This window comes from Carlito syrichta, unplaced genomic scaffold (genome assembly GCF_000164805.1).
Source record: "Carlito syrichta isolate Samal-C Ts95f unplaced genomic scaffold, Tarsius_syrichta-2.0.1 Scaffold301536, whole genome shotgun sequence".
Lineage (NCBI taxonomy): Eukaryota > Metazoa > Chordata > Mammalia > Primates > Tarsiidae > Carlito > Carlito syrichta.
The window spans coordinates 76,055-103,713 of record NW_007245632.1 but is presented as its reverse complement, the minus strand read 5'-3'; the positions used below and the strand labels follow the sequence as shown (position 1 = coordinate 103,713).

General features: G+C 37.6%; 1 protein-coding gene across 1 annotated transcript in view; it reads right to left on the bottom strand.

Moving 5' to 3' along the window:
- TBC1D32 (TBC1 domain family member 32) overlaps positions 1-27,659 on the bottom strand; it is a 246,584-nt gene that overhangs the window by 149,577 nt on the left and 69,348 nt on the right. The window contains exons 15-19 of the mRNA XM_021710784.1: positions 18,790-18,991; positions 17,818-17,900; positions 10,004-10,142; positions 9,224-9,311; positions 6,108-6,226 (exon numbers count right to left, since the gene is read on the bottom strand). Coding sequence (XP_021566459.1) covers positions 6,108-6,226; positions 9,224-9,311; positions 10,004-10,142; positions 17,818-17,900; positions 18,790-18,991 — 631 coding nt within the window. The remainder of the gene's footprint in view (positions 1-6,107; positions 6,227-9,223; positions 9,312-10,003; positions 10,143-17,817; positions 17,901-18,789; positions 18,992-27,659) is intronic.

Genomic DNA, 27,659 nt, shown 5'->3' with positions numbered 1-27,659 from the left:
ATAATGCTGTGATAAACATACATGTACAGGTATCTTTTTTATAGAGTGATTTGAGTTCTTCAGAGAATATTCCCAGTAAGGGAACTGCAGGTTCTATGGAAGGTTGATTTTTAGATCTTTTAGGAATCTCTACACTGTTTTCCACAGATGTCGTATGAGATTACACATACACCAACAGTGTAGAAGTGTTTCCTTTTCCCCGCATCCTCTCCAGCATCTGTTGTTTTTTTGAGTTACTGATGATGGTCATCTTGACTGGAGTTAGGTGGTATCTCAGTGTGGCTTTAATTTGCATTTCTTTGATGTCTAGTAAGGCTGAGCATTTTTGTCATGTATCTGTTGGCTGCTCGTGTGTCTTCTTTTGAGAAGTGTCTATTCATATCTTTTGCCCACTTGGTAATGGGACTGAATTTTTAAAATGTGATAGAATATTATACAGCCATGAAGAAGAACAAAATTGTGAATGTCACAGCAACCTGGATGAACATATTGAGTGATGTATCACAGAACCAAAGAACTGAGTATCACATGTTCTCCCTCATAAGCAGACCTTGAACAACTACTGTAATACTATAAGAAAAGAACTGGCAGTAGGGGGAAATGGTGGGGGTGAGGGTGCCAGAGGGCAGGACTGGCAGTAGTGAGAATCTGCCGGGGAGGGGAGGCACACCTCATCCACAAGGGCACCTGCATAATGAACATTTGCACACCTAACCCTGAATTGTACCCCACATCTCTAAGATAAAAAAAATTAAAGGAGAAAGAGTAAAAGTAAAAAAGGAAGAGAGAGAAGATAAAAGAATGAGGGGGATGAATAATTGACTAAAGTCAATAATTAGTAATGAATGAATAAACAGTTAAAAATAAATAAATAAAATAAAAATTTTTAAGTTAAAAAAATTAAATAAATAAAAACCATCTCAAAGAACCAACTTTTGGGTTTGTTACTATTTTCTAGTTTCTCATTCAGTGATTTCTGCTCTAATTTTTATTTCCTTTCTTGAATTTGCTTTGCATGTACTTTTTTTCCTAGTCCCTTTGAGTGGAAACTTTAGACATTAATTTTAGATTTTTCTTAGTTTCTAATATAAATACTAAGGTTAAAATTATCCCTCTCAGCACTACTTCAGCTATATCCATACATTTTGATATACTGTATTTTTCTTTCCATTCAGTTTGAAATATTTTCTAATTTCCCTTGTGACTACTTTGAGCTACATGTTATCTAGAAGTGTGCTGCTTAATTTCCAAATATCTGTTTTTCTAGTTTCCAGATCTTCGTTTTTTATTCATTTCACTGTGACTATAAAACATACTTCATAGTATTCAAACCATCTTAGATGAATTCAGACTTGCATGTGGTCCAATATGCACTCTCTTTTTGTGCACATGTCATGTGCTTTTAGAAAAAAAGGGTATTCTGCTTTCATTGAGTATAATATTCTATAAACATCCACTAGACCAAGTTATTAGTAGGGATATTCATATCATGTAACTGAACAGATATCTCAATCTGTTCTACCAATTGCTAAAAAGGAAAAATCTTCAACTCACTGTAGATGTATCTATTCCTTTCTTAAATTCTACGTGAATGCTTCATTTGTCTTGAATCTTTGTTATTAGGATCTGACTGATTTATGATGATATCTTCCTGGTGTGCTGACTCTATCACCATGAAGAAATGCTTCTCTAAATCTGACAGTATTTCTTTGTCTGTGACACTAAATTGGCCACGCCAGTCTCCTGATGTATATTGTTTCTCTGTGTATCTTTTTCCCACCCAACTTAATTGCATCTCTACAGCAAATTTCTTCTAGAACTTCGCCAGCTGCCCGAGAGCCTTCAATGGGCCTGCCACAACTCCTCTCTCTGCCCTCTCTCCACAGCAGGCACTATCCTGACCTTCATAATAATCACTTTCTTGAGTTTCTTCGTGTCTTTATTTATCAGGTGTACATCCCTAGACATTATACTTTTATCTCTCCCATCTTCAAAACTTGAAATGTCACTTAAAGTCTCTTTTAATCTACAGGTCCCCATCCTCTTTCTTTCTTTCTTTCTTTTCTTTACAATTTGTCTGTTGACAGACTCAGGCCATTTGACCTGTAAAGTTTCCATCAGTCTGGATTTCAGGGAATACACAATCAAGGAACATTTCAGCCTGTCCTGCCATTCTCTGTAAATTGGAAGCTGAATTTAAAGGCTTGATCAGGCTAGATCCCTTAGCAAAACTAGAGGTGGTCTTCTATATTAGAGGGCACATTAATGTTTGGGTCATTTCTCTTTTGATGATGTTAAAGTGACTCAATCCCTAGATCTATTAATTACTGAGGATTGCAGATGATATTCTAGTTCTATCATTTAAAAATTTTATTAGTTAGAATAACTTAAAAATCAGAGATACTTCCTTCACCTATTATTAGGTTAGCCAGTGATAGAGTTCATATAGGAAAGGCAGGATAAATTCTTGGTTATTTTAATCAACAAGTTTCCAGATAAATTTTTTTCCCTATCATCATCTGAACATAACCAAATTTTTAAAATATTATTACTTAATAGCTTTGGCTTTCATATTCCATACTACATATCATGACTAATTAAAAATAACAGTTTTTACTGTTGCTGATAATACTTTCTACCATTTATTGAGTACATATGTACCAAGCATTTTGTCAGACACTATTATACATTATCATAGCTCCACATGCTAAGTTATTAAAACATATATTATCAATACCTTTAACACTGGTTAACTCCATTTGTCTGCCATCTAAAATGCAATTTCACTTTATCTCTAATTATTGTTCAGTAGAGATAATTATAAATTCTGCAATTTAATCAAGTGATGTTAAGCCATTTGCAATTAAAGTGAATCAGTACATATTTATTTTCTTGCTCCTTGACCACAGAAAATATAAATAAAGTGAATTTCTCAAGACAGCATACATAGTTGAGTCTTCCTTTTTTTATTCACTGTGAAAATCTCTGTATTTTAATTAAAATTTTGAGTTTATTTGCATTTAGTACAATTACTGATATGGATTCATTTAGAGCTACCATTTTCTTATGTGTTTGCCTTTCTTCCTCATATATTTCTGTTCCTTTGTTCTTCCCTCCTTACTTTGTTTTTTTTTTAGAATTTTAAAAATGTAATCATTAGTTCCTTGCACTATTTTTTAGTGATACTCAAAGGAAGTACTATCAAATAGAACTTTCAGTGATTACGGAAATATTACATAATCTGAAATGTACAGTATGGTAGTCACTCGCTACATGTATTATTAAGCATTTATGACATGACTAATATAATTGAGGAACTGAATTTTTAACTTAAGTAATATAAATTTACATAGCTACACAAAGTTATTGTCTACCATATTGGGAATAGGGAAGAGGGAGGATAGGGGAGGGCACTGGAATGGAAGTAATTCGTTTAATGTACCTCATTGTATATTGAAATTATAAAATTGTTTTCCCACTGAGAAGACAAAATAAAGTAGACCTCAAAGGAAAAAAGAATCCTTAGGGAATAACATTTAGAGACTAAAAGTTGGGCACTAGGGCTGTTTAATACTATGAGTTATCATTTCTATTTCTATTCAGTATATAGATTAGGAGGCTATACAATATTTTTTAAAGAAAAAATGCCTTAGTTTATACTGACATTTCCAATGCTAAGGCAAGAAGTTAAATAAAATCTGTGAAACCTTAAATCTGAATTAGAAATATTTCCTAGGGATTAAAAATATTGTACCACTTTATATAAAATGTAAGAGACTTGTAATCATATACCCTTATACAATTCCACTGTCCTTTATAGCATAACATATACTATATGTATATGTATATATCATATAGTAATATTTATAATTTCTAAGTACAATATACATCTCAGTATATGTCATCATTTTGTTTTAAAGAGTTATATGCATTTAAAACAAGTTCAAATTTTTTAAAAGTAGACTTTTATATTCACTCATCTATTTTCAGTTCCCTCTTCCCATATTCCCAATATGGGAGACAATAGCCCTATGTCTATTGTCAGTTATCCATCTGGTAGGAAGACCCTCCTTTAGCATTATTTAAAATACAGGTCTGCTAACAAATATTTTCTTCACTTTTATTTTAAAATTTATCTTTTTACGTTCATTATTGAAGTATACTTTTGCTGGATGTAGATGTCTAGGTTGACTATTTTTATTTTTTTATTTTTTCCTTTCAGCACACTAAAGATGTTCTATTATCTTCTGGCTTCCACTGTCTCTAAAGAGATATCAGCAAATTTTTCTCCTAATCCCTGTATACAATGTGTGATTTTTCTAGGGCTTCTATCAAGATTTCCTCTTTATCTTTGTTTTTTTGATAGTTTGGCTCTGATAATCCTTAAGTGGCTTCCTTTCTATTTTAATCATTTTCCTAATTCTCCTTGAGATTCACTATATTTCTCATCCATAAACTTTTATCTTTCAATAAATGTGGGGATTTCTGGCTATTATGTAGTCAAATATTTCTCTTCTTCATTCTCTCTTAAGTATTTCTGGTATTCCAATTAAATACCTTTTGATGTGGTCTCACAGATCACTGAAGTTTTTCCTTTTTTTTCCACTCTCTGCTCTTCAAAGTCTATCATTTCTACTGACCTGTTTCAAGTTCACCATTTCTTCTATTGTGTTTAAATCTCCTGCTAAGCCCATCTAGAAATTTTTATTCCATACGAGTTTTTTTTTTAATTCTGGAACTTCTATCTGATTGTTTTATATAGTATCTGTGTCTCTGTTGTGATGCCTAATTTGTTCATTCATTATAAGCATATATTCCTCTATATTCTATTTATAAGGACTGCTTTAATATACTAACTTCTTCATTTTACAATCTCTATTAGCTGCCTTTTTCTTGAGTATAAGTCATATTTCCCTTTTTCTTCATTTGTCTAGTAATTTTCTTTTTTATTTCAAGAGCTTTGGAGGGTACAAATACTTTTTGTCTGGGCTCTAAGCGTACTCACCAGTACACTGAACCCATATACAGGTGATTTTTTGACCCTCCATCCCATCCCCCAACTCCCTTCTGAGTCTCCAATGGCCATTACACCGGGGTCCCCAACCCCCGGGGCCATGGACCGGTACTGGTCAGTGACCTGATAGGAACTGGGCTGCACAGCAGAAGGTGAGCACTGGGTGAGTAGAATTCTGCCTTTTTTTTTTTTTGAGTCAGAGTCTCACTGTCACCCTGGCTGGAGGGCAGCAGCATGCTCATGGCCACCCCACTGTCGACCTGCTGGGCTCCAGCGATTCTTCCATCTCAGCCTTTCAAGCGTCCCAGCACTCCAAAGGACTGCATCTTCTCCCTGCCCACACTTCCTTCAAACATTCTTGACTCTTTTCTATTGGACTTCAACGAAAGGGTGAGAAGTTTCCTGGATTTTTGTTTTAGTTGGTAGGCTTTTGTTGGTTTCCGTGACTTGTTTGTTTTTTGGTTTATGCCTGGTACATAATTACTCTTTATGAAGGGAGGAAAACTCTAATAAAAATAACCTAATACTATGTGCGCAGCCATAAAAAAGAATGAAACCATGTCCTCTGCAGCAGTATCGAGGGCGTTGGAGAGCATCATCCCAACTAGACTGACTCAGAAACAGAAAACCAAACGCCACATGTTCTCACTTACGTGTGAGAGCTAAATGGTCACAAACACGGACATAACAGACACTGGGGACACCAGTTAGGGAGAAGGCGGAAAGAGGGGTCAGGGTTCAGAAAGTATCTGTGATGCACAACATTCACTATCTGGGGAACAGGCTGCCTGAGACCAAATTCCCACCACTACACAAATGTACATGTAACAAACATGCATGTGTAGCCCCTTTAAAAAATGAAAACAAGGAAAAAGATCCTTGCAAAATAGCATTCCCAAAGAACACTGGTATTTCTATTGTTCACTAAATCTGTTCTGAAAATAAAAAACGTTTGGAAATAAAAAAGGGAGAAAGTTAAACTTACAGTCTTTCTATTGACCACAGATAAAACCTGGATGAAGTCAGATACATTTTTTTCTGTGAGATACATTTCAAACTTATATATAATGGGTTAAACCAAATCACTTCTTACCTTTTGACAGCTTCGGTCAATGGGATCCACGGGAGTTGATCTGGGATGGGTTACTCTAACATCATCTCTTCCATACTCCAGGCTGGACCACAATTCACTCAGAAGTCCAGTAATAAACCCTGAGAAAAATTACTCCTTTATGTCATTATAGCATAATATTTATTTTGATTATGAAGGAAAGGTCTGAGCATCCCTTTGACCAAACTGGTCTACTCTGACATACTTGCATCTTACAAAAGAAATAATCTTGACTCTTTGTAGAAAAAGATACCTCCTATTGTTGATATACTTTTATGATTCCTAATTATCATAAGACTCTAACGACTAAGTTCCGAGAGATTATTCCCCTGGAGGACTGCTGAATTTTTTTTTTTTACTTTTTTTTTTTTTTTTTTTGAGTTGGAGTCTCACTCTGTCGCCCAGACTGGGAGTGCAGTGGCCGCTCCCGGCCACCGCAGCCTCGACCTGCTGGGCTCTGGTGATCCTTCCGCCTCAGCCTTCCAAGTAGCCGGAATTACAGGTGCGCACTACCACACCCGGCTGATTTTTTGATTTATTGTAGAGATGAGGTCTCGCTGCCCAGGCGGGTCTCGAACCCGCGGGCTCAGGCAATCCACTCACCTCAGCCTCCCAAAGGCGCGGGATTACAGGCTGAGCCACCGAGCCCGGCTGGACTGCTGAATTTTAAGTCCCAGCTTTGATCTTTTGGCCAATAACGTCTCTGAGCGCGTTTTTCCGAAACATGATGTGGTTTACACTTTGCTGGGCAAACAAGCCAACAGTATAAGAAGCCTGAAAGGCTGTGTGTTTAGGAGGTTGGAGGAGGAGAGAAGGAGGTATCAGGAGGCAGACACAGCATCCAAAGAGAATAGATACGTTCCTTTATTCCAATATAACTACTACTGTCTTTCAAATTCCGTAAGCTTAGAACAATTCTGCACTTCACACATTTTTACCTCAAAATAGTTTTTAAGTTCTCTTGAGTCAGACATTATATGACTAAATAAAAATGAATATTAAACCTGATCATTGAATTCTTCTATGAAAAATCAAAGCATACAGAAAAGCATAAAAACACAACATCTAATCATGAAATATGTAAGTTCATGAAGAAAATATTAGAGCAGAAAGGGCCTTCATATAACAGAAAAAAAAATGGGCTCTAAATCAAGAATATCAAAGTTCAAATTGGAAATCTGCCAGTTTATTAGTTGTACGTCCTTGGAAAACTCTCTTGACTTCTTAGAGTTCCAGTTATCCCATTTGAAAACCAAAAGAGTTATGCTACGTTCCAGGACCACACATGAAGTATGGATAGGATGATGTATGTAAAGTTCCTAACACGGTATTTCTGAGGTGTCAAGGGAGCTCAAGCAGCAGGAGTCTTCCTGCTCCTGGCCTGTGAAAAACTGCATTTCACCCTCTCATGAAAGGATTGATGCTATGAGATGCAGAAGCGTAATGACTTGGCCAAGGATATCGTCTGAAATTAATTCTAGTCTCCAAATGCTTCAATTCATGTGCCCTGAAAAACATACTATGTGGACTTTACCCTAAGTAGGAAAAAAATTACTGGTCCATTTTGGAACAATTTTTTACCAAAGAAACGTATCTCATAATACAGTTGTCCAAATTCAAGTTCAGCCAAAAAATAAATTTAAAACACAGTGTAGGAAAATGTTTTCATTTAAGGAATCAGCAATGATCACTGACGTTATAATTCAATTCTAAGCCTTAAAAAATATTATCATGGCATGTCTATTAGGGATTATATCTTGTTCAGATCTCAGATAATCTTAACATATGACATATTAAATTCCCAGTGTTTCAACTTCTTACAAATCCAATTGATAGTGAAGAATACATTACTGACTGCCAACTTCAAAGATAGCATGAAAGCTAAGTGGTGAGAAAAATGCTCTCAAGAAGGAAAAAGGAAAAAAGGGAATAAGAAAATGGTATATATGTGAGATAAATATTTACTAGTGCAAATTTTGACGCATATATATAAGCCACTGAAATGAGCATTAAGTAATCCTATCAGACAGGATTATACTGAGAGAGGATAATATACTTCTAATTTAGAAAAGAGAAGGATTCTTAAAGTATGAAGTACATCTCTGTTTAGTTCATTATTTGCCATTGTTCTGAGGAAGAAGAACAAGGGTGTACATATTTCATACCATAAACACAAAAAAAATCTTACTGGAATTTCATGGAAGAAGAAAGAAAAAAGGAAACTCTGTAACCTTCTTTTATTAAAAAAGTCTTTACATATAAACTTTTATTTTTATACACAATAAAAATTTAAAAATAAAAATAAACAGACTCTAATCATGAGGGAACAATCAGACAAATCCAGAATATGGGAGAGTCTAGAAGACAATCTGAGTGCATACAAAGTGCAATATCATTTAAAATAAGTAAAAATGGGCAGCAAAGTGGTGCTACCTATAGATTAAAAGAGATGGACATGGGGACCATCAAACTATAGCCCTTAGGCGAATCCAGTCTGCTGCCTGTTTTTGTAAATAAAGTTTTACTGGAGCAAAGCCCCCCACTCATTGCTGGGCATGACATCTAGAGCTGCCTGTGCACCACAGCAGCAGAGGTGAATATTATCAACAGCGACTGTATGACCCACAAAGCCTAAAACAGTCGCCCCCCCCAACAGTCCCTACGCATAAAAAGTTTCCTGACCATGTACAATGACTTGAGACCAGTTCAATAACCGTGCACATCTGGAGAAAAAAAAAGTTTCCTGACGGTTTCGGTTAAACAGAAGCATTTGTATAGGTACGAAGAGGTCTGGGCTTTCAGTGTGCCAGTCACCCTCTCCATGCACTGCACCCAAGAGGCAACTGACATCCCGCATGCACCGCCCCCCCTCCCCCCCCGCAAGTCTCCATCATCCACTGACCCATTCCACATGCCTTTGCAGATCCATGGCTTAGCTCCCACTTCCAAGCAAGAACATGCAGTCTCTTCTTTTGCATCAGGTCTGACTTGGGAAAGAGAACTTCAGAGTAATCCTGATACATGACCTTGCCAGTTAAGTGTTTCGTTGGTTTGCTCGCTTTATTTAAAGCAATTCTAACTCTGGAAAAAAAACTTACCAGAATCTCGCAGGGCTGTGGCTCCTACTGCTGTTGACGCCACTTGTGTAACCAAAACTCCATAGCCCGATGTTTTCTGCCTGCTGACCTAACAACACCAACGAGGAGCAGCAGTGAGAAGCAAGAAGGCACAGCATGGTCATGCGTCATTCATGTTATGTGCAGAGTTACCAGGCTTTTTAAAAAAGATTAGAAGGCCAACTATTTCTTCAAGATGATAAGAACAGCAAAAACAAAGGAAAACATTTTTAAAAACATATCTAAGATCCTAAAATGTCCAAAAATCTAGAGGTATTTATTAGGACAGAAAAATAAATCTGAATCCAACACAGTGGCCTTTGAGGAAAGGCTAAATTACATTGCAAATTTTATTTAATAGTAGAAATAGAATTCCTCTACAAATATTTTTTTCCTCTTAAAGCATGAGGCCTAAACCTTCATTGACAGATACATTTAGACCCAGTAGGATTCCTTCTCTAGAAGTTCCACTAGTATATCCAGATATTTGATATCACATTTATTTATAAAACACCTGAGTGACTAACTGAATTTTTCAATTCCATCTGGTTTCTTGCAATTCTGTAAAGACAGCAAGAGACATAAGATCAACTAACCTTTTCCTTAAAAAAAAAATCAAGTTAAATATTACAATGCTATGTGGTTTTTTTTCTTTTATTTAGACTTAATAACTTCTTCATGCACAGAAAATAGAGTGATGTTCTTAATGGCTTTTAGAACAAAAAAAAATTCCTTTTGCCTGTGGCAGATGGCAATTCATACCTGTAATTTTTTTGCATATTGGTTGAACATAAACGTCACACATTCATTGATAGCACCTGTTCTTTGAAGAAGCAATAATCCTTTGGGGGTGGCAGCAAAATGTAGTAAATCATCTAACAAATTCTCTTCCCAAGCCATACTAAAACAGGTAAAAGAAAAGGTAGAACTTTCTTTAGTATACTAAAAATTGAAATGAAAAAAAAAACTCAATACTGTTGACAATTAAATTTATATAGTGCAGATTGGCTGCAAAAATATAAATAAATGTTTATAAATGAGATAAAAAGTCTTGTTTCTTTGGTAGTAAATTATTTTATTCTTAGATCTTTTATGCCATTAATTTTTCTTCCTGAATAAACACCTGCATATGTCAGCAGCTTATTACACCTAGGTACTCTCATCAATGCCTTAATTTCATTCTATTTTCCTATTATAATTCTGCTGTGAAACCTTTGGATTCCCTAAGCCTCCGCTCTCTATTATTTCTGTCCTTTCTTTTCATTATAAATCATCTATCTTCTGACTTTCAAAAGCACGATCATGTTATATCTTTCTCTAGTTTCATAATTGGGGAATGACTTTTTTCTTCTCAGAACACTTCTATAATGAGGCCAACAATTCACTAGAGGAAAAACTCATAAGCGCTCCAAGAGAATAAAATGAGAGGAGTATGTGAAAACCATTATACTCCATAAATATACACAATTATTATTTGTCAATTAAAAATTTTAAAATACTGAGAATTTTCTAGAATTGAGGAAAGATGCCATTTCAGTCTATAGATTAAAAGATCACTCAAAGTACCAAACAAGAAATCATACAGAAAGAGCAAACATCAAAAACCAAAAAGTTTAAAGGCTATCAGAGAAAAGATATGATCTATATAAGAAATGTGATTATACCCACAACAGATTTATCACTTACCATCTATTACAGAAAATAATGAAGTAATAGCTTCAAACACTAATGGTGTGAATTGTCTACCTAAACATTTATACCCAGATAAACTGCTATTTAAGAATAAGAATGTGTATGTGTATTCCTGTGGTCAGAAGAGAGAACAGAAATTTTCGATAAAAAGATAAGGAAAATTTACTACCTTCAAATCTTAAAAAACAAAGAGAAACTAATTATGTTTGGAAAAATATAAGTGTAATTCATCCAAGAAAAAAAAAAGTAAGGGCATCAGAATGTCAACAAATTAACACTTGACCTTGTGAAGAAATAAATAAGCTGACTGACAAATGACTAAAGTATGCTAAAACTCATGTTGCATTTCAAAATCTGATGCAAATAACAAATTCCCTTTTATTTTCTTTTTTAAAAGACATCTTAGGAATAACCAAAAAGAAATAAAAAATACAACTTCTAAGTCCAAAACCAGAAAGGAAGGCAAAAATAGAAATAAAGAAAATTTATCCCCTAACATAAGGAAATAAAGGAGGAAAAAAGCAAAGAAACCAGAACATAAATTTAAAAAACACAAAATAAGAAAAATAAGCCCATACATATCAGTACTGCAAAAATATTTTTAAAAATCTGATGCCACCTAATAAAAAAATTTAAAGATTGGACAAAAATATAAAATTCGCTACTCAGAATGATAGAAAGTAAAAGGAATTAGGGAGAAAGGAAATTACGTGTAACTGGTAATAATGATTGACTGACCCAACCCCTTTTCACCAACACCCATCCAGCCAGAGGTGGACTTACGACAAAAATACATACATAAATAAATAATCGAACGAGAAGAGGTTCCGCTCCTAAATAGAAAACAAGCCATCATGAAAAGAAAGCACTTGGCTTTATGACTTTCCTCTTGGTAAGGAGTCATGAATCGAGGGGAGCCAGCCACTGTGCAACCCTGAGGACAGAAATCGCACACTGATGAAGGAGATCGAGAAAAAGGAAGGCCGGGACCCCCAGCGAGCAAATGGGTCTTTTCCCCAACGGACTGACCCTGAACTAAATCACAAAGTGAATCCAACCACCCTCAGAAAACACATAGCACACAATCCAAGTTCTCCAAAAGGAATATACACGTCAACAACAGAACATTTTCTCAAGAAACTATGTCTGGAAACTAAAACCACATCCCGAATATTTTATGAATTGAACTAACGAAAAATAGAAACTTCAAGAAATACTTAGAACAGCTTAATAATGGAAGCGTGACATACCAAGACGCAGGAAGAGGATGGCTCCTGCAGACTGCTCCGTTCTCCATCCCCTCTCCCTTACCTTCCTCTCCTGTCAAGGCAGGGAGGGAGGGAAAACGGGAGGGAAGAAGGAGAGAGAACATGCACCAGACCAAAGCCTAGACTACGAAAACCAATGCAATAGATCGGTCAAGGCGGGGAGACAGGGGAAAAAATAATAACGACAACAGGTTTTCAAAGCTGAAGGAGGATCACTGCTTCTTTGGGGGAGAGGCAATGACAAGACTCACACTGCCTTGGCAGCTTGAAGAATGCCATTATTTGAATGTCTGGACATTACGGTGAATTAGAGACCCTTGCGGTAATTTTCTAGTGTCTGGTTACTTTGGGATCATAAGGGAAGTTTGGCAGACCCAAGAATCTTTCTGTTGCTTCACGTTCCAGGCTGACCCAAGGCCCCTTAATAAGGTCTTCGGCTGGGGTGGGCCTTCTGTCTTATGTCTTCCTCTGTGATTACATTCTTCTCTACGAGGACCCTGATGATGGGCTCACATAACTTACGGTCGCTTTGTGGTCTTGTTGTAACTTCATCTGGCTTTTGACTCAATGTCTAAATTTAAAGGACATCAATCCCCTATGATAACTATATAAAAGTTTCTATCTTTTTTATAGTATTGTAAGTACCTATAAATAGAAGGACAAACGGGGGACCCCTAAACTAAGTTACAAGAAAATACAAGATCAAAATGCTGAACACTGTTTTGTCAGAGGCACAAAAATGCTCAATTAATTTTAACAGATTACTCTTAGTTTTTCTTTGATCATATCAGTCTAATCATATCTTACTATGAGTGCTGTTTAGAAATTAGAGTCTTCCATCTTGAAAGAAGACATGTGAGCAGCCAACAGATACACGAACAAATGCTCTCAGCCTCACTAGTAATCAAAGAAATGCAAATCCAAGCCACAGAGAGATACCACCTAACCCCAGTCAGGATGGCCATCATCAATAGCTCAAAAAACAACAGATACCGGAGAGGATGCGGCGAAAAGGGAAAAGTTCTACACTGTTGGTGGGAATGTAAGCTCATACTCTGAGAAAAATGGTGTGGTGATTACTAAAAGGTCTAAAAATTGGTCTTCCACATGACCCAGCAATCCCCCTTCTGGGAATATACCCAGAGTAACTCAAATCACTCTAAGAAAAAGACACCTGCACACAAATGTTTATTGTAGCATTATTCACAGCAGCAAAAACATGGAACCAACCGTGTTGCCCATTGAAAAGGGACTGGATAAAAAATGTGGTACATATACATGACGGAATATCACACAACCATAAAGCAGGACAAAATTATGAACTTCACAGCAACCTGGGTGGACTTAACAGTCTATAATACTGAGTGATCTATCACAGAAACAAAGCACCGAGTAACACATGTTCTCACTCATAGCGGACCTTGAACAATTATCATCATACTGTAAGAAAAGAACTGGCAGTAGCGGGAAATGGCGGGGGTGGGGGTGCCAGAGGGCAGCACTGGCAGTAGTGAGAATCTGCCGGGGGAGGGGAGGCACACCTCATCCACAAGGGCACCTGCATTTGCACACCTAACCCTGAATTATGCCCCACATCTTTAAAATAAAAAATCAGATTAAATAAAAAGAAGAAATTAGAGCCCTGGGTTAGGAGTAGTCGTGTACATTAATTCATTCACTCATTCATCCAAAAGTTGCCAGGTGACTGCTTTGTGCTGGCTAGTCTAGTAAACTGTTCCAGATGGTTTTATAGCAAGTTTTTCCAAACAATCAAGGAAAAAATAATGCCCATATCATACCAGCTATTTCAATTAAAGAGAAAGAAGAAAAGACACTCAACTCTTTCTATATGGTAATTTTAACTTTAATGACAGAAGTAACAGTTCTGACTTTAGTTTATCAAAAACTTTTTAAAACCTTTTGTTTCTACAATACATTTATATGAGATGTTGGGGAATCTCCTTTCCCCTGGCATCAAGGCTCCATGTGGCACGCAAGGTCTGACAAGTTCGCGAATTTTCCTCCGTGTGCTTATGTTGGCAGCACTGCACAAACAAATCAGAAAGGCTCACACAGCACTGTCTGTGAGGGAGTCTTTGGTATATCAGTGTCTCACAGCTGTGTTTGTGTACAAGTGTGGCGTTCATTAGTGTTGTTGCATATTCTTTTGTGTGCCACCATGAGAATGTTGGAGCTTGAATTAGAGCAACCAACAAACATTACATTTCTTGTTAAACCTGACAAGAATGGACGCGAAATCAGGATCATGTTAGTACAAGTTTATGGGGATACTGCCATGAAAAAAAAATGGCACTGAACTAATGAATTAAATGTTTTTCTCAGGGGAGACAAAGTGTCACTGATGAACAGAGGTCAGGATGGCCAGTAACAAGCAGAACTGACAAAAGCACTGCAAAAATTCACTGAAAATTGTGTCAAAAGTATTAGCTGACTGTGAGAAGCATAGCAGAGCAAATAAACATCAACAGAGAAACAGAAAAAAATCTTAACTGAAACTCTGGGCATGAGAAAGCTCTGGGCAAAAATGGTCCTGAAGGAGTTCTTGCATCATGACAATGCACCAGCTCACGCAGCACTGTCTGTGAGGGAGTCTTTAGCCAGTGAACAAATAACTGTACTGGAACACTCTCCCTACTCCCCTGATTTGGCCCCAATGACATTTTTCTCTACCCAAAGGTAAAGGAAATAGTGAAAGGAAGACATTTTGATGACATTCAGGACATCAAGGGTAATACAATGACAGTTCTGATGGCCATTCCAGAAAAAGTTCCAGGACTGCGTTGACGGGAGACTAGGTGCTGGCATCGATGTATAGCTTCTCAAGAAGAGTACTTCAGAGGCGACCAGAGTGATATACAGCAGTGAGGTATGTAGCCCTTTTTCTAGGATAAGTCTGTGGACTCAACAGTCAGACCTCGAACATCTCCTGGTCTGACACTGCTTATTTCTTCTCACTGAATCACGTAGTCTTCCCTTCCCGAGGAAAAAGAAGTCTCAGAGACTTAGAAGACAACCTACGGTTGCTCGGCTAAGCAATGCCTTTCCTGCAGCGCACTTCCTTTGTGGAATCCGGCTATCAGTAGGAACTTAGCTACCATGTGGCTAAGTTGGACGGCCTAAGTGTTTGCCTTTGAGGGAAACATGTCTGTCCACTGACGATGGTGACTAAATCAAACCAGTCTAATTCTTGAGACCAACATTAGAAAAACTATGTTATTCGGTGTTTCGATTTGTTTGACCTCTTGATCTCTGTTCATTGGTTCAGAACTCAGGAGAGAAGGAGTCGAGTAAAACTGATTAGATAGGGACGCACATAGACTCAAAGTTAAAGGATGGAAAATGAGTTTCCAGGCAAATGGATAACAAAAGGAGGCAGAGTTGAATATTAATATCAGACAAAACAACCTTTAAACTATCAAAAATTTTAAAAGATGGAAAAGGAAACTACATAATGATAAAAGGTTCAATCCATCAACAAAAAATATCCATCCTAAACATACATGCAGCCGGGCTCGGTGGCTCAGCCTGGAATCCCACGCCTCTGGGAGGCTGAGGTGAGTGGATTGCCTGAGCCCACAGGTTCAAGACCCGCCTGGGCAACTTGGCGAGACTTCATCTCTACGTACTCAGAAGACTGAGGCAGAAGGATCACCAGAGCCAAGCAGGTTGAGGCTGCAGTGGCTGGGAGCGGCCACTGCACTCCAGTCTGGGTGACTGAGTGAGACTCCAACTCAAAAAAAAAAAAAAAAAAAATACATACACCCATATATGTTTCATATATTTCACGAGATATATATATATATATATATTTCATATATTTCATGATAGTAAAAACATGGAACCAACCACGTTGCCCATCAAAGCTGGACTGGATTAAAAAAAAAAATGTGGTGCATATACACAATGGCATATTAAGCAGCCATAAAGAAGGACAAAAATATGGACTTTGCAGCTACTTGGATGAATTTAAAGTCAGTCATACTCATTGATCCATCACAGAAACAAAGAACAGTGTACCACATGTTCTCACTCACAAGCGGACCTTGAACAATTATCATACTATAAGAAAGGGACTGGCAGGAGTGGGAAACTGCCAGAGGAGGGGGTGTCGGATTGGCAGCTGGGGGAAACTGCGAGGGGAGGGAGGGGCACACCTCATCCACAAGGGCACCTGCATAATCAACGTCTGTATCCCTAACCCTGAATTTTACCCCACATCTTTATAATAAAAAATAAATAAATAAACGGATTAGTTTGCTCACATTCTCACATCAGACTCTAAAACCAATACTGACACTAAAATACATTAAGTGCATTAATCACATCCCCTCTCACTTCTAGCCTATTGACCATATATATATTTCTTCCACCTGGAATAACAGTCTCATCCACTTTTTCACAGTTAATATCCATATATTCATTATAACTTAGTTTGACAATGACTTCTGAGAAGACTTCCCCCACCCGTTGGCTCCCAATGGACCCTGCATACCCATATCATATACATTTAGAATACTATACTGCTATGCTGAATTTATTTATTTATTTGTATTCTACAATATGTTTTCTAAGGTCCATGTGCATCTTTGGAACTCAGTAGTGCAGTTGGTTCAATAAATAATTGAGTAAGTAAATAGAAAATGAAAGCATAAAAATGAAAATGTGACAACCCATAGTAGAGGATTTCAAACTAAAGAAAACATCTAAAAATTGCCTCACAAATAAGTTGCAGAAATGTTTTTTATCACCCTCTCCATACAAAAAAAAAAAATGTTGAGTCATGTATGTGACAACTATATTAGAAAAAAATATAAAACAAACGTTCAAGAATTCACTATCTGTTGAACCATTACACTGTTAAGGAAATGCAGAAGGCTTTTTGTTTGATTGTTTTTAAGTTCAACAACACTCACCTGAAAACAAAATTCAACTTCAACATCTCTTTAACAAAGAATAAATCTTAAAGTTCTCCCTAATTATTATCTTCTTAGACTATGTCAACACTCAGTTACAAAATAAGAAGAGGATCCAGGAACATATGTCACCAGATTTTAGTCTTAAAAAAAAAAAAAATTCCCCCATGAATATGACTCCATATCCTATTGATAATGGTAAAGAAACATGAAGCCAACTTAATTAAAATCTGATATAAATATTGATTTAAATAGTTTTCCAATGCCAAAACCTAATAAAATGCACTCTCACCATATTCTGAAAAATCATATTTTAAATACAAATGGACCTCACTGATACTTGAAAATATTTTATCTCCACTAAACTCCCCAGAAAGCTTTCCAATACTAGTATTTGATAATTCTCCAAATTTTCTGGAAACACTACAATATGTCAGGTTTCCTAATCCAAAATGTAAACACAGGATGAAGCAAGTATAATAAATATTACTAGATTTTTTTTAAAGATTACAAGTATCAAATGATCTCTAAAGTACTAAACTGGAATTTTCCTAGAACCTATATGTACACATTACCTTCCTATAAAACATTTTTGCTGCAATATTTTATTACATGTTAACAATTTTATATTTCTTTTAGAAAACAGAATAAGCAGCAAATGACTGTAACCAATTATACTTACATGTTTTGAGATTCCTGGCTTACTAAAGAAACAGAATCAGCACCCTCTACTGGAGTAGGAATTCTTTCTAACAGCAAACTTGTCTAAAAAATAAGAAATTAATTTATATTATTATTTTTCTTATTGACAGCATACCCATAACATTGCTTACACCACATTTTGGCTGTTTTATCCTTAATGTAGTTAAAATCAAAATCAAGTTATCTTCAAATTTCCAATTATTTGACTGTCAATTAAATATTGTATAAAGTGGCCAGGCACAGTGGCTCATGCCTGTAATCCCAGCATTTTGGGAAGTCAAGGCAAGAGGATTCCTAGAGCCCAGGAGTTCGAGACCAGTCTAGGCAACATAGCGAGGCCTTATCGCTACAAAAATAAAAAAGTTAGCCAGGCATGGTAGCACGTGCCTATAGTCCCAGCCTCGCGGGAGGCTGAGGTAGAAGCATCGCCTGAGTCCAGAAGGTTGAAGGTGCAGTGAGCCACGATTGTGCCACTGCCCTCCAGCCTAGGTGACAAAGTGAGATCCTGCCTCAACAAAAAAAAAATTGTGTATTTATAAATAAGCCATGTAAAATAGAGACGAAATAATTAGTAGCCCACTGATACGCACAATGCATGGTGATTGCTACATTATGATCTCTAGTTTCCACAACAAAAAAGCTATCTCTAAAAACTGCACAAAAATAACTTCCAAAGAGGTGCATTCGTCTATGCAAAGAAAATCTATCTCAGGCCTCTTCTTCTCCAAGAAAAGAATCTGCAAGACCCATTCAGAACTTTGTCCCACTGAGAGAGATCCGAGATGTTGAAGCCATCCTGTGCCAAATTAAGAACTTCATGTCCCCTAGAGGACTGTGACGCCAAAGAAGCCACTTTTCCCAGTAAAACATTTCATACAGAGTTCAATACGACAGTGGTGCCTGCATCTGAAATAAAGATTTTCGGGGAAAGAGAAAACTTGACAACACTTACCTTCTTCCACGCCTCTGCTATGGATTCGTGCAAACCATAAGGAATTAACACCTGCAAGCCTTCGCACGTACTATATATTTGACGGCACACAGAAATATAAGCTCCTTTAACCAGAGGCAACATTTCCGATCCCGAAATCAGAGAAATATCTTCATCAAGAAGTTGTTTTGAAAACTGGGCAATTACATGAGCACCTGTAAGACTAAAAGATGACACCCACAAGTGATTCCAAGGCCACATAATCTTGACTCCGTGAGGCCCCACAAAAAACCTAGTCTTGCTATAAAGCCACTCCCTCTGCGTGGCTCCCCTGCAGTCCTCCTCCTGCATTTCTCAGACATGCCAATACTTCCGCCCCCACCCTGTGCAAATGTCTAGTAATCAGAGCAGTTTCCGTGGAATGAAGGACAAAATACATAGATGGGGAAAAACAAACTATTCACTTAAATGATTATAGACACCACAGGGGCCATGACCACATAACAAAAGCATTCCCAACTCTACGGTGAAAACCTAATCCTAACTCCTCCATGCTTGACACATTTTGCATCCCATTAACAGGACTTCCTTCCCTATCTCAAAGGCTGAGAGTTTTTAATAGTAACAATAGATAAGTAATAATAGCAGACAAGTAAAAACTTGATAAATGTTGATAATGTGCCAGGCACTGTTCTAAGTATTCCAGATGTGTTAATTCACTTAATTCTTACATAACCCTATGAGGCAGACACACTGTTACTCAGTGTTCACAGACAAGGAAAAGCAGGCAAACCCTACAGAAGTGAAGTACCTTGCACAATATCACACAGCTAACAAGAGGCAGAACCAGGACGCAAGCCGGAGCTGTCTGGTTCCAGAGCAGCACACCTTGAGCTATTTCTTGCTAGTTTCCTTACTCCTTTTTCTAAATCAAACTTAAAATGCAGACATACAACAGACCGAATAAGGAGCTGAACTGCTATGTACCCCTCACCCATCCGCCCCTCACCCATCTTCAACAACTGTGGACATTCTTCCAGCCTTCTTTTCTTTCTCTATTCCCTGATCATCCTCCCTGCCACTAACTTGAGTATAAATCCCAGACATGTGATGTCACTCAGGGTACATCTCTAACTGATCAAAGTTTCTACTTCCATTGCCAATATCCCACCTAACAAAACCAATTACGACTTCTTAATACCATCTTTTAGCCCGTATCGGAATTCTCCTGATTGTCTTCAAGATTTATTTTTACAGTAGGTTTTCCCAAATCAAAATTCAAACAAGTTCAACAGAGTACACAAGACTATGGTTATTTCGGCCCTACTTTTCTTCCCTATGTCGCTGATTTGTTGGAGAAACTTATTTTTCTGTATTTGAATAACTGCTTCACCACGATGTCATTTAACTTATTTCTCAAGTTTCCTATGTTTCCCATAAAGTGATCATCCAATCTCGCGGCTCAACTAGATGTAAGTTCCATTTCTTTTATCTCCTTCCCTTTCCTTCCTGGGTAAAGTGACTTCTGAGCTGGCTGCTGCTGTATACTCCCCGCTCCTTGAAGCAGGGACCTGACTTCCCAGTTTTCGTGGTACTGGAAACCAGCGGTCAGATGATGTCAGCCTGGCCTCTCCAGTGGGCAGCCAGTCAGCCATGCACCTTGAGATTTTGGCATCTATTAAAGATCACTTCCTAAATCTGTTATTTCATTAAGGACTGCCAAACGGCGATGTTCTAATCAGATAATTCATTTTCTAGTTGTTAGCTAGAATTCTCCTGTGAAGAACTTTTTCTCAGTAACTTTTTAGCTACACTAAAATACAGTTTGTATAAGAAAGGCTGAAAAATCTTTAACATCTTTAAAAATCTTCAAATCTTTATTTTCTATCAATGTGTAAAGTAATGAGCTGGTGTCCTAGCAACCTAAACAGATAGCTGATAAAGTTTATTTTTTGCTTAATTCGTTTTAACCTTTCCACACCTATGGTTTTTTTTTTTAAGTAGAAAGAAGTAAAGTTTATTATTCACATTTCACAGAATGGAAAGGAGGCCGACACTCAGAGGCAAGTGTGGCCTCAAACCTAGGTATTTTTATATACTTTAGGTATTTCAATATATGGCAGTAATTATATTTTTGATTCCCAAGCTGTGCAGCAGGAGGTCCCTTCTGGTTAGCTCAGAGGTACTTTTGACACGCTCTCATTGGAAATAGATAACTTCTTTGCTTTCTAGGTTCCTATAGGCTGAAAAGAGGCCATTAAATTAGAATAGTTACTTAGAAAATACTTTAAAACTTGTATTCTTTTGTAGCCAAAGTGATGCGCTAAATGTAAAAGCCGCCTGGATTCAAAAGGGCACCTTTTCCTACTGCTGCCCACCCCCAACCGCAGACCCACAGCCTTGCCCAGCTGGCCCAGCCTAGCTGGTAGCCATTGCTGTGTTTTAAAACAATTATCTTAAATTATTGTCTTAAATGTTATGATTTTCCCTCCTTCCAAATATCGCCATTGTCTGGCCCTTCCTCTAAAAAAATAGTAAAAGAACACATTGTGAATTCCACAATGTCACCTAAAATGTCAGCATGACTAGGAGACTCTGTGTCATGTCAGTGGACATGTATCAAAAATTGCTAATGTAAACCTTGAACCATACTAAAACTGCACGTAGGTTTCAAATTCAGGGTGGGTAGAGGGCTACGAATTTGGGGTATAAATCCTGGAAAGAGTCTGTGTTGCTTCGAGTGGGATTTCTGGCAAAGGTGCCAACCCTCCCTATAATCTGGTTACAGAAATCAAACACTCCCTTTTCTCCCAGTCTCTGCCTCGAAGGATAGCAGCCGAGGTACTGGATCAGGCCGTGACAGAATGGTAAGCTATCCCAGGATCATCCTCCGTATTTTCTGGACCAGATCCAGAATAAGCCATTTTGTCAAGGATTCCTGCTTCTTTTTAGAACAAAAAGACATTGAGAGACCACAATACAAATGGTAGCTCATTGTTAAGAAGTTGCCAATATATCTAGGCCTTCTCAGTGGTAGTGCTGGGAGTAATAGTAATTTAAGAAGAAAAAAAGCTAACAATTGTATCTCTATCTTGAATTGAAGATTTAGGTTTCTTATTTAACTTCTGTAATGCATGTTTTTGTCTTTTTTTCTCCTATGTTGAAAATCTTCATTCCTTATGACACAGTTACTTATTTTCCCTATTACATTTATGCATAAAAGCAACACCAATATTACTTCTAAACATATACTAAAAGCAGTTTAAGATAACTTAAACTTTATTGATTATTGAGGATTTTTTTAACCTCAAAATATATTCTACTAGAAATTTTCAGCCAAAACTAGATAATTTGAAGTAACTCTTTTCTCTGCATGGGTATGTCACTAATTTGATTGATTGACAGTTAAATTTGCTTATCAATTTGCTTGAAGTTTTTAAAAACTGCTTTCCTTTCGGATTTAACTTTGCTTTACATTAAGTATGTAAGCAGGAATATGATTCCAAAGTCAAATCTAGGCACAATCAATGCATAATCCCAGGCCATGTTCAGTGGCTAACTTCTGTAATTCCAGCCCTTTGGGAAGCAGAAGGATTGCCTGAGCCCAGGAGTCCAAGACCAGCTTTGGCAACACAGTGAGACCTCGTTTCTATTATCAATAGATAAATAAATAAATGTTTGTAGAATACCAGATACCCTATTTTCACACTTGCCTATCCACATTTTTCTCTTCCCTCCCCTAAAATTAATATTTTCATTACTTTTCAGGGCGTCCATTCATCATTCTTTTTTTAAATGTAAAGAAATATGGTCCATTCGCATTCCTTTCTGTCATATACAAAAATTAGCACCTATAAACATTCTTCTGTTTCTTTTTCCCACTTAACATATCCTGGAGAAAACTCCACAGCAGTACACAAAAACATCCCTAATATTTTTATAATATTTGATCCTTTTTATAGATAGCTGCTCGGATTGTAGGAACACAATTTAATCAACTAGCCCCCCTCGTTATTAGATACCTGAGATGATTCTAGACTTCTGCTAAAATAATCAGAAGGCATACTTTTAACTGGACAATGAAGACTCAGAAGAAATTCTGATATTTTATGTCTTATCTGTTTAACTTTAATGTGAGGGAGCCTTTCTTAAAAAAAAAAAAAAAAAATAGAAGCCTAGAAATCATAAGATAATAAATGGGGAAAATTTGACTACACGCAAATTATTAATGTCTGTATAGAAAGAAAAACTTAAATGAAGTGGAAGACAATAAAAAGAAATCTTAGAACTCATGATAAAGAGTTAGTCTTCCTAACTCGAAAATACAATTGTTACTGCTAAAGAGCTCCAGTTAGACACAACAGAATGAACACATATTCACATCTGCTCCCTTTATAAATACCAAAATTTAAAAGTACAAGAATTTTTCAGAAGGCATAAAAGCCCCCAAAGACAAGGACAATGGAAGGGATGTGATAGGAAAATTTTGGAACCTGGAAGGCAAAATAACAAGGAGTAGTAATTCAGGACATAGAAAGTCTCAATTACCAGTCAGAAAATGAAAAACACCATCAACCTGATTTGTTTCATAGACCCTCTCATTTAAAAAAACTCAGAAATCGCTGGTACCAAATATCTCTGGATTGGGGGGTAAAAGTGGGATGAAAACAGAATAGCTTCCTGTAAGTCGGTTTAAGGAGTCTGACTTCCAGATTTCCCTCCATATTTCAGGCAGCCAGTCCAGTGTGATTCTTGGCAGGCAGAGCTCAAGAAACAAGAGGGGCCGGGCTCGGTGGCTCAGCCTGTAATCCCAGCGCTTTGGGAGGTCGAGGTGAGCGAATTGCCTGAGTCTGCGGGTTCAAGACCCGCCTGGGCAACTAGGCAAGCCCTCATCTCTACAATAAATCAAAAAATTAGCCAGGCGTGGTAGTGTGCACCTGTAGTTCCAGCTTCTCGGAAGGCTGAGGCGGAAGGATCACCGGAGCCCAGGAGGCAAGGCTGCAGTGGCCGGGAGCGGCCACTGCACTCCAGTCTGAATGACAGAGTAAGACTCCAACTCAAAAAAAAAAAAAAAAAGAAAAGAAAAGAAACAAGAGAGTGGAGGGTCCCACAGGGTTAGGTCAAACTTTACAGACCAAAGCTTGAGGCCCATCACCATTTCCATCCAGCTTTCCTCTCCCACCAGGCTTGCACTTTTCAGGCAGCAAACTCTAAGAGGCTTCTCTGTGAAGTCTGACCAGAACAAATGAAAAACCGAAGACACTGCCACTAGGGGTTCCCCAACAAATGCCAAGGCAAGGTTCACAGGACAGGCTACAAATTACAAGTCCCACTTTCTTGTAGTTTTCAAGCAGTTTTTTACTGACTTTTAAATATGTAGATAAACTTCTAATATAAAAGTCAGAAACCCTGATAAGAAATATAGAATGCAATCTGAAGGAAAATAAAAAATACAATAGGTGAAAACTTCATTATTCTCACAGAGGTAAAAGAATTCCTTTTCCTCAAAATATAAGAACAGGAAGGCTGAGGCGGAAGGATCGCCGGAGCCCAGCAGGTCGAGGCTGCGGTGGCTGGGAGCAGTCCCTTCACTCCAGTCTGGGCGACAGAGTGAGACTCCAACTCAAAAAAAAAAAAAAAAAATATATATATATATATATATGAACAGGATGCTACAGTAAGAATGTGCTCTGCCAGAAAAATACAACTAGTTGAAAAATTCAATTTCAATAGAAAGGCTGAAAAATAAAGCAGAGAACTTTCTCAGAAATTAAAAAGGAGAAAGGGTTAGAAAATGGGCAGATAAGAAAGTTCAAATCCAAATAACGGTATTTCAGAACAATAAAAGACGACAAGAAATTCAACTGTTTTCCCTAAATTAAAAGGCATGAATTTTTAGATTAAAAATATCTATCAATATAGGTACAATTATGTTGTAGATATAATATGTAATAATTATATTATGAATCAACTTTCAAAAGCCCGTCAAGTAAATAAAGGCAGAGCTTCATCAAGAAACACTGTAACATTTCAGAACATTAAATGACCAAGAAAAAAAGCTTTCAGAAAAAGGAAAACAAAAAATGAAGCCACCCCATAATGATAAGACGTTTCTAGAGTAAAAGCTACGTACAAGACCAAGGCCGAAACCAATATTGAATAAAGTAGGTCAGCAGACTCAAAAACAGATGTCTTTAATTAAATTAAATTCAACATACTGAAAGAAAATGTAATCAATTAGGAAAGACCATGTGGATGACTTAGCAATGCAATAAAAGCTAAGTACACTGAAAACTGTGACAAAAACAAAAGAGAGAGGGAGGGAGGGAAAGAAAGGAAGAAAATTATTAACTCCAGAGAAAGTCAAAAGTTGTGAGAGAATAGGAAAGTAATAAAAGTATACCATGTAGCTCAGCTGTGAAAAGTGTTCACAATAATGTGGACACTGGATAACTCTAAACAAGGCTATTGTACAACAATACTGAATTGATGCAGGGGGCAAGGAGACTAGGTAGCTTACGTATGTATATTTGTGTATTTGGTCGGGGGAAGCAGGGAAGGCAGATTAACTGTTGTAATTGTTACATAAGTCAATGAACAACTGACAATTAGCCTTCAAAGAGTCAGTAAGTATTACAGGTGCATCATTTGATAACAGAGAGATAAACCCCAAGCCAAAAGAAAAAGAAAAACAGCTGAAAGTGCTGCCTCTAGAGAGCAGGGAAGGAACTTCTACTCTTCATAATACGCCTTGCATGTTTACTGTGTGCATCTATGACTTTATGTCCATGAAGCCTCAAATAAAAAATGGACCAAGGATAGGGAAAGGAAGGCTGGTATCAGGGAAATTGATACAGCAGTAACCATACCAGCACAGGAGCAATAAGATGCACAAACTCAGTCAGATGAATCACCAAATATGAATCAAATGAGTAAATATAATTCACTCATTAGGTTGCCAAAACACAAACCGATCATGTAGTCCTGACAAGACTGCAAAAGAAGAGCATCCTCCTACTTCTCATCACCTGCTGGCAAGAAGGTGACATTCTACAATATTATGAAAAGTGTTCTGATAGAATCTGTAAGATTTAAAATGTACCCTCTGACCCAGCAACACCACTTTTGGAAAGACACTACTAAAATTAAAAAGACTAGTATTTAAAAAAAAACTAGTATATATATAAGACTTTGATTAAAAAAACACATAAAATCTTGTATCTTCTTAATAATTAACCTTAATGATAAGTCTGTTCAAAGTAATACCTACGAGAAAAGTCTTTCATGGTTACAGCTTAAGAAAACGTGAAACACATGACAGCAATGTTGTAAGGACTGGAGGGCTGAATTAGAAATACCCTTATAAGGTCACTGCACTGTTAAGTGCTTAAGTGTTGTTTGAAAGAGAACTAAATACAACAAAAGCAATGTAACTAATAATTCCAACTAATGCTGTGGTAAGTGTACATTACAAACTTAGCGTCAACCACTAAAAGAGTGGAAAAGCCGAGGTAACATCAGTACACTAAGCGAGGAGATAAAATGAAATCATATAAAATGCTCAACCAAAGTCAGATATAGCAGAAAGAATGGAAGGCCAAAGAAACAAAGGGGCAACAAATAGAAAAGTAACAAATATGGCATATATTGAGCAATGAAATTGAAAACAAGAGGAAAAATAGAGAAAAAAAAATCAACAAAACCAAAAAGCACATTTTTTTAAGAGCACTAAAATTGATAAGCCTCTACTCAGGTTAAATAAGAAAAGAAAAAAGTCACAAATTACTAATATCAGAAGTGAAAGAGAGGCCATCACCACTGATCAAAGTAACATTAAAAGGATAAGAAATAATAATGAACAACTCCATGCTCACCCATTTATAACCTAGATAAATGGAACACTTCCTTGAAAGACATGTTCTGCCTAAGCTCACACAAGAGTTAACAGACAATAGGCCTATATATACTAAATAAATTAAATCAATAATTATCAATCTGCTTTAAAAATCAGGATAAAATTGGTTCTCTGGTAAATTCCCTCAGATATGTCAAAAAGAAATTACACCAATTTTCTCTAATTCCTTCCAGAAGACAGAAGCAAAAGCAAAATGAGGCCACCATTCCAACAATACCAGACAAAAACATTGCGGAAACCAGCGGCTGATATCGCTCATAAACACAGAGAAAGAAAATTCTCTATAGACGTTAACAAGCCAAAGTCAATAACACCTAAGAAGGATCATACGTAACAACCACATGGAATTCATTCCAGATACGTAAGACTGGTTCGACGTTCAAAAACCAACTGCGCAATCTAATAAATACGTCAATAAGAGGAAGAGAAAGAGCATTTTATTTTTCTGAGCCAGGGTCCCGCTCTGCCGCCCGACTGGAGTGCAGCGGCAGGCTCCCGGCCACCGCAGCCTCGACCCGCTGGTCTCAGGCGATCCTTCTGCCTCGGCCTTCCGAGTGGCTGGAACTATAGGTGTATTCCCGCACACCCGGATCGCTTTCTGATTTACTGTAGAGGCGCGGTCTTGCCAAGGTGCCCAGGCTGGCCTCGAACCCACGGGCTCAGGCAGTCCTCTCACCTTGGCCTCTCAGAGTGCGAGGGCCCTCGGCGTGAGCCCCGCGCCCGGCCGGAAAAGCACGTTTGTGGCGGTGCTGTTTCCAGAGAAAAAACCCTAGACACGCCCTGATGTGTTAGTGAGGGAGAAGCTCAAATAACTGACGGCGGAGCCACCCACAGCGCAGTCACGCAACCGCTAAAGACAAGGCTTCCGGAAACCGGAAGACGGCCGAGCCCGGCCGGGACACGCCAGTCGCGGCCTGGCGGAGCTTCTGCTGGGCGCCGTCGGCAAAGGGCGCGGGCCGGCCCGGGGCGCGGAGGG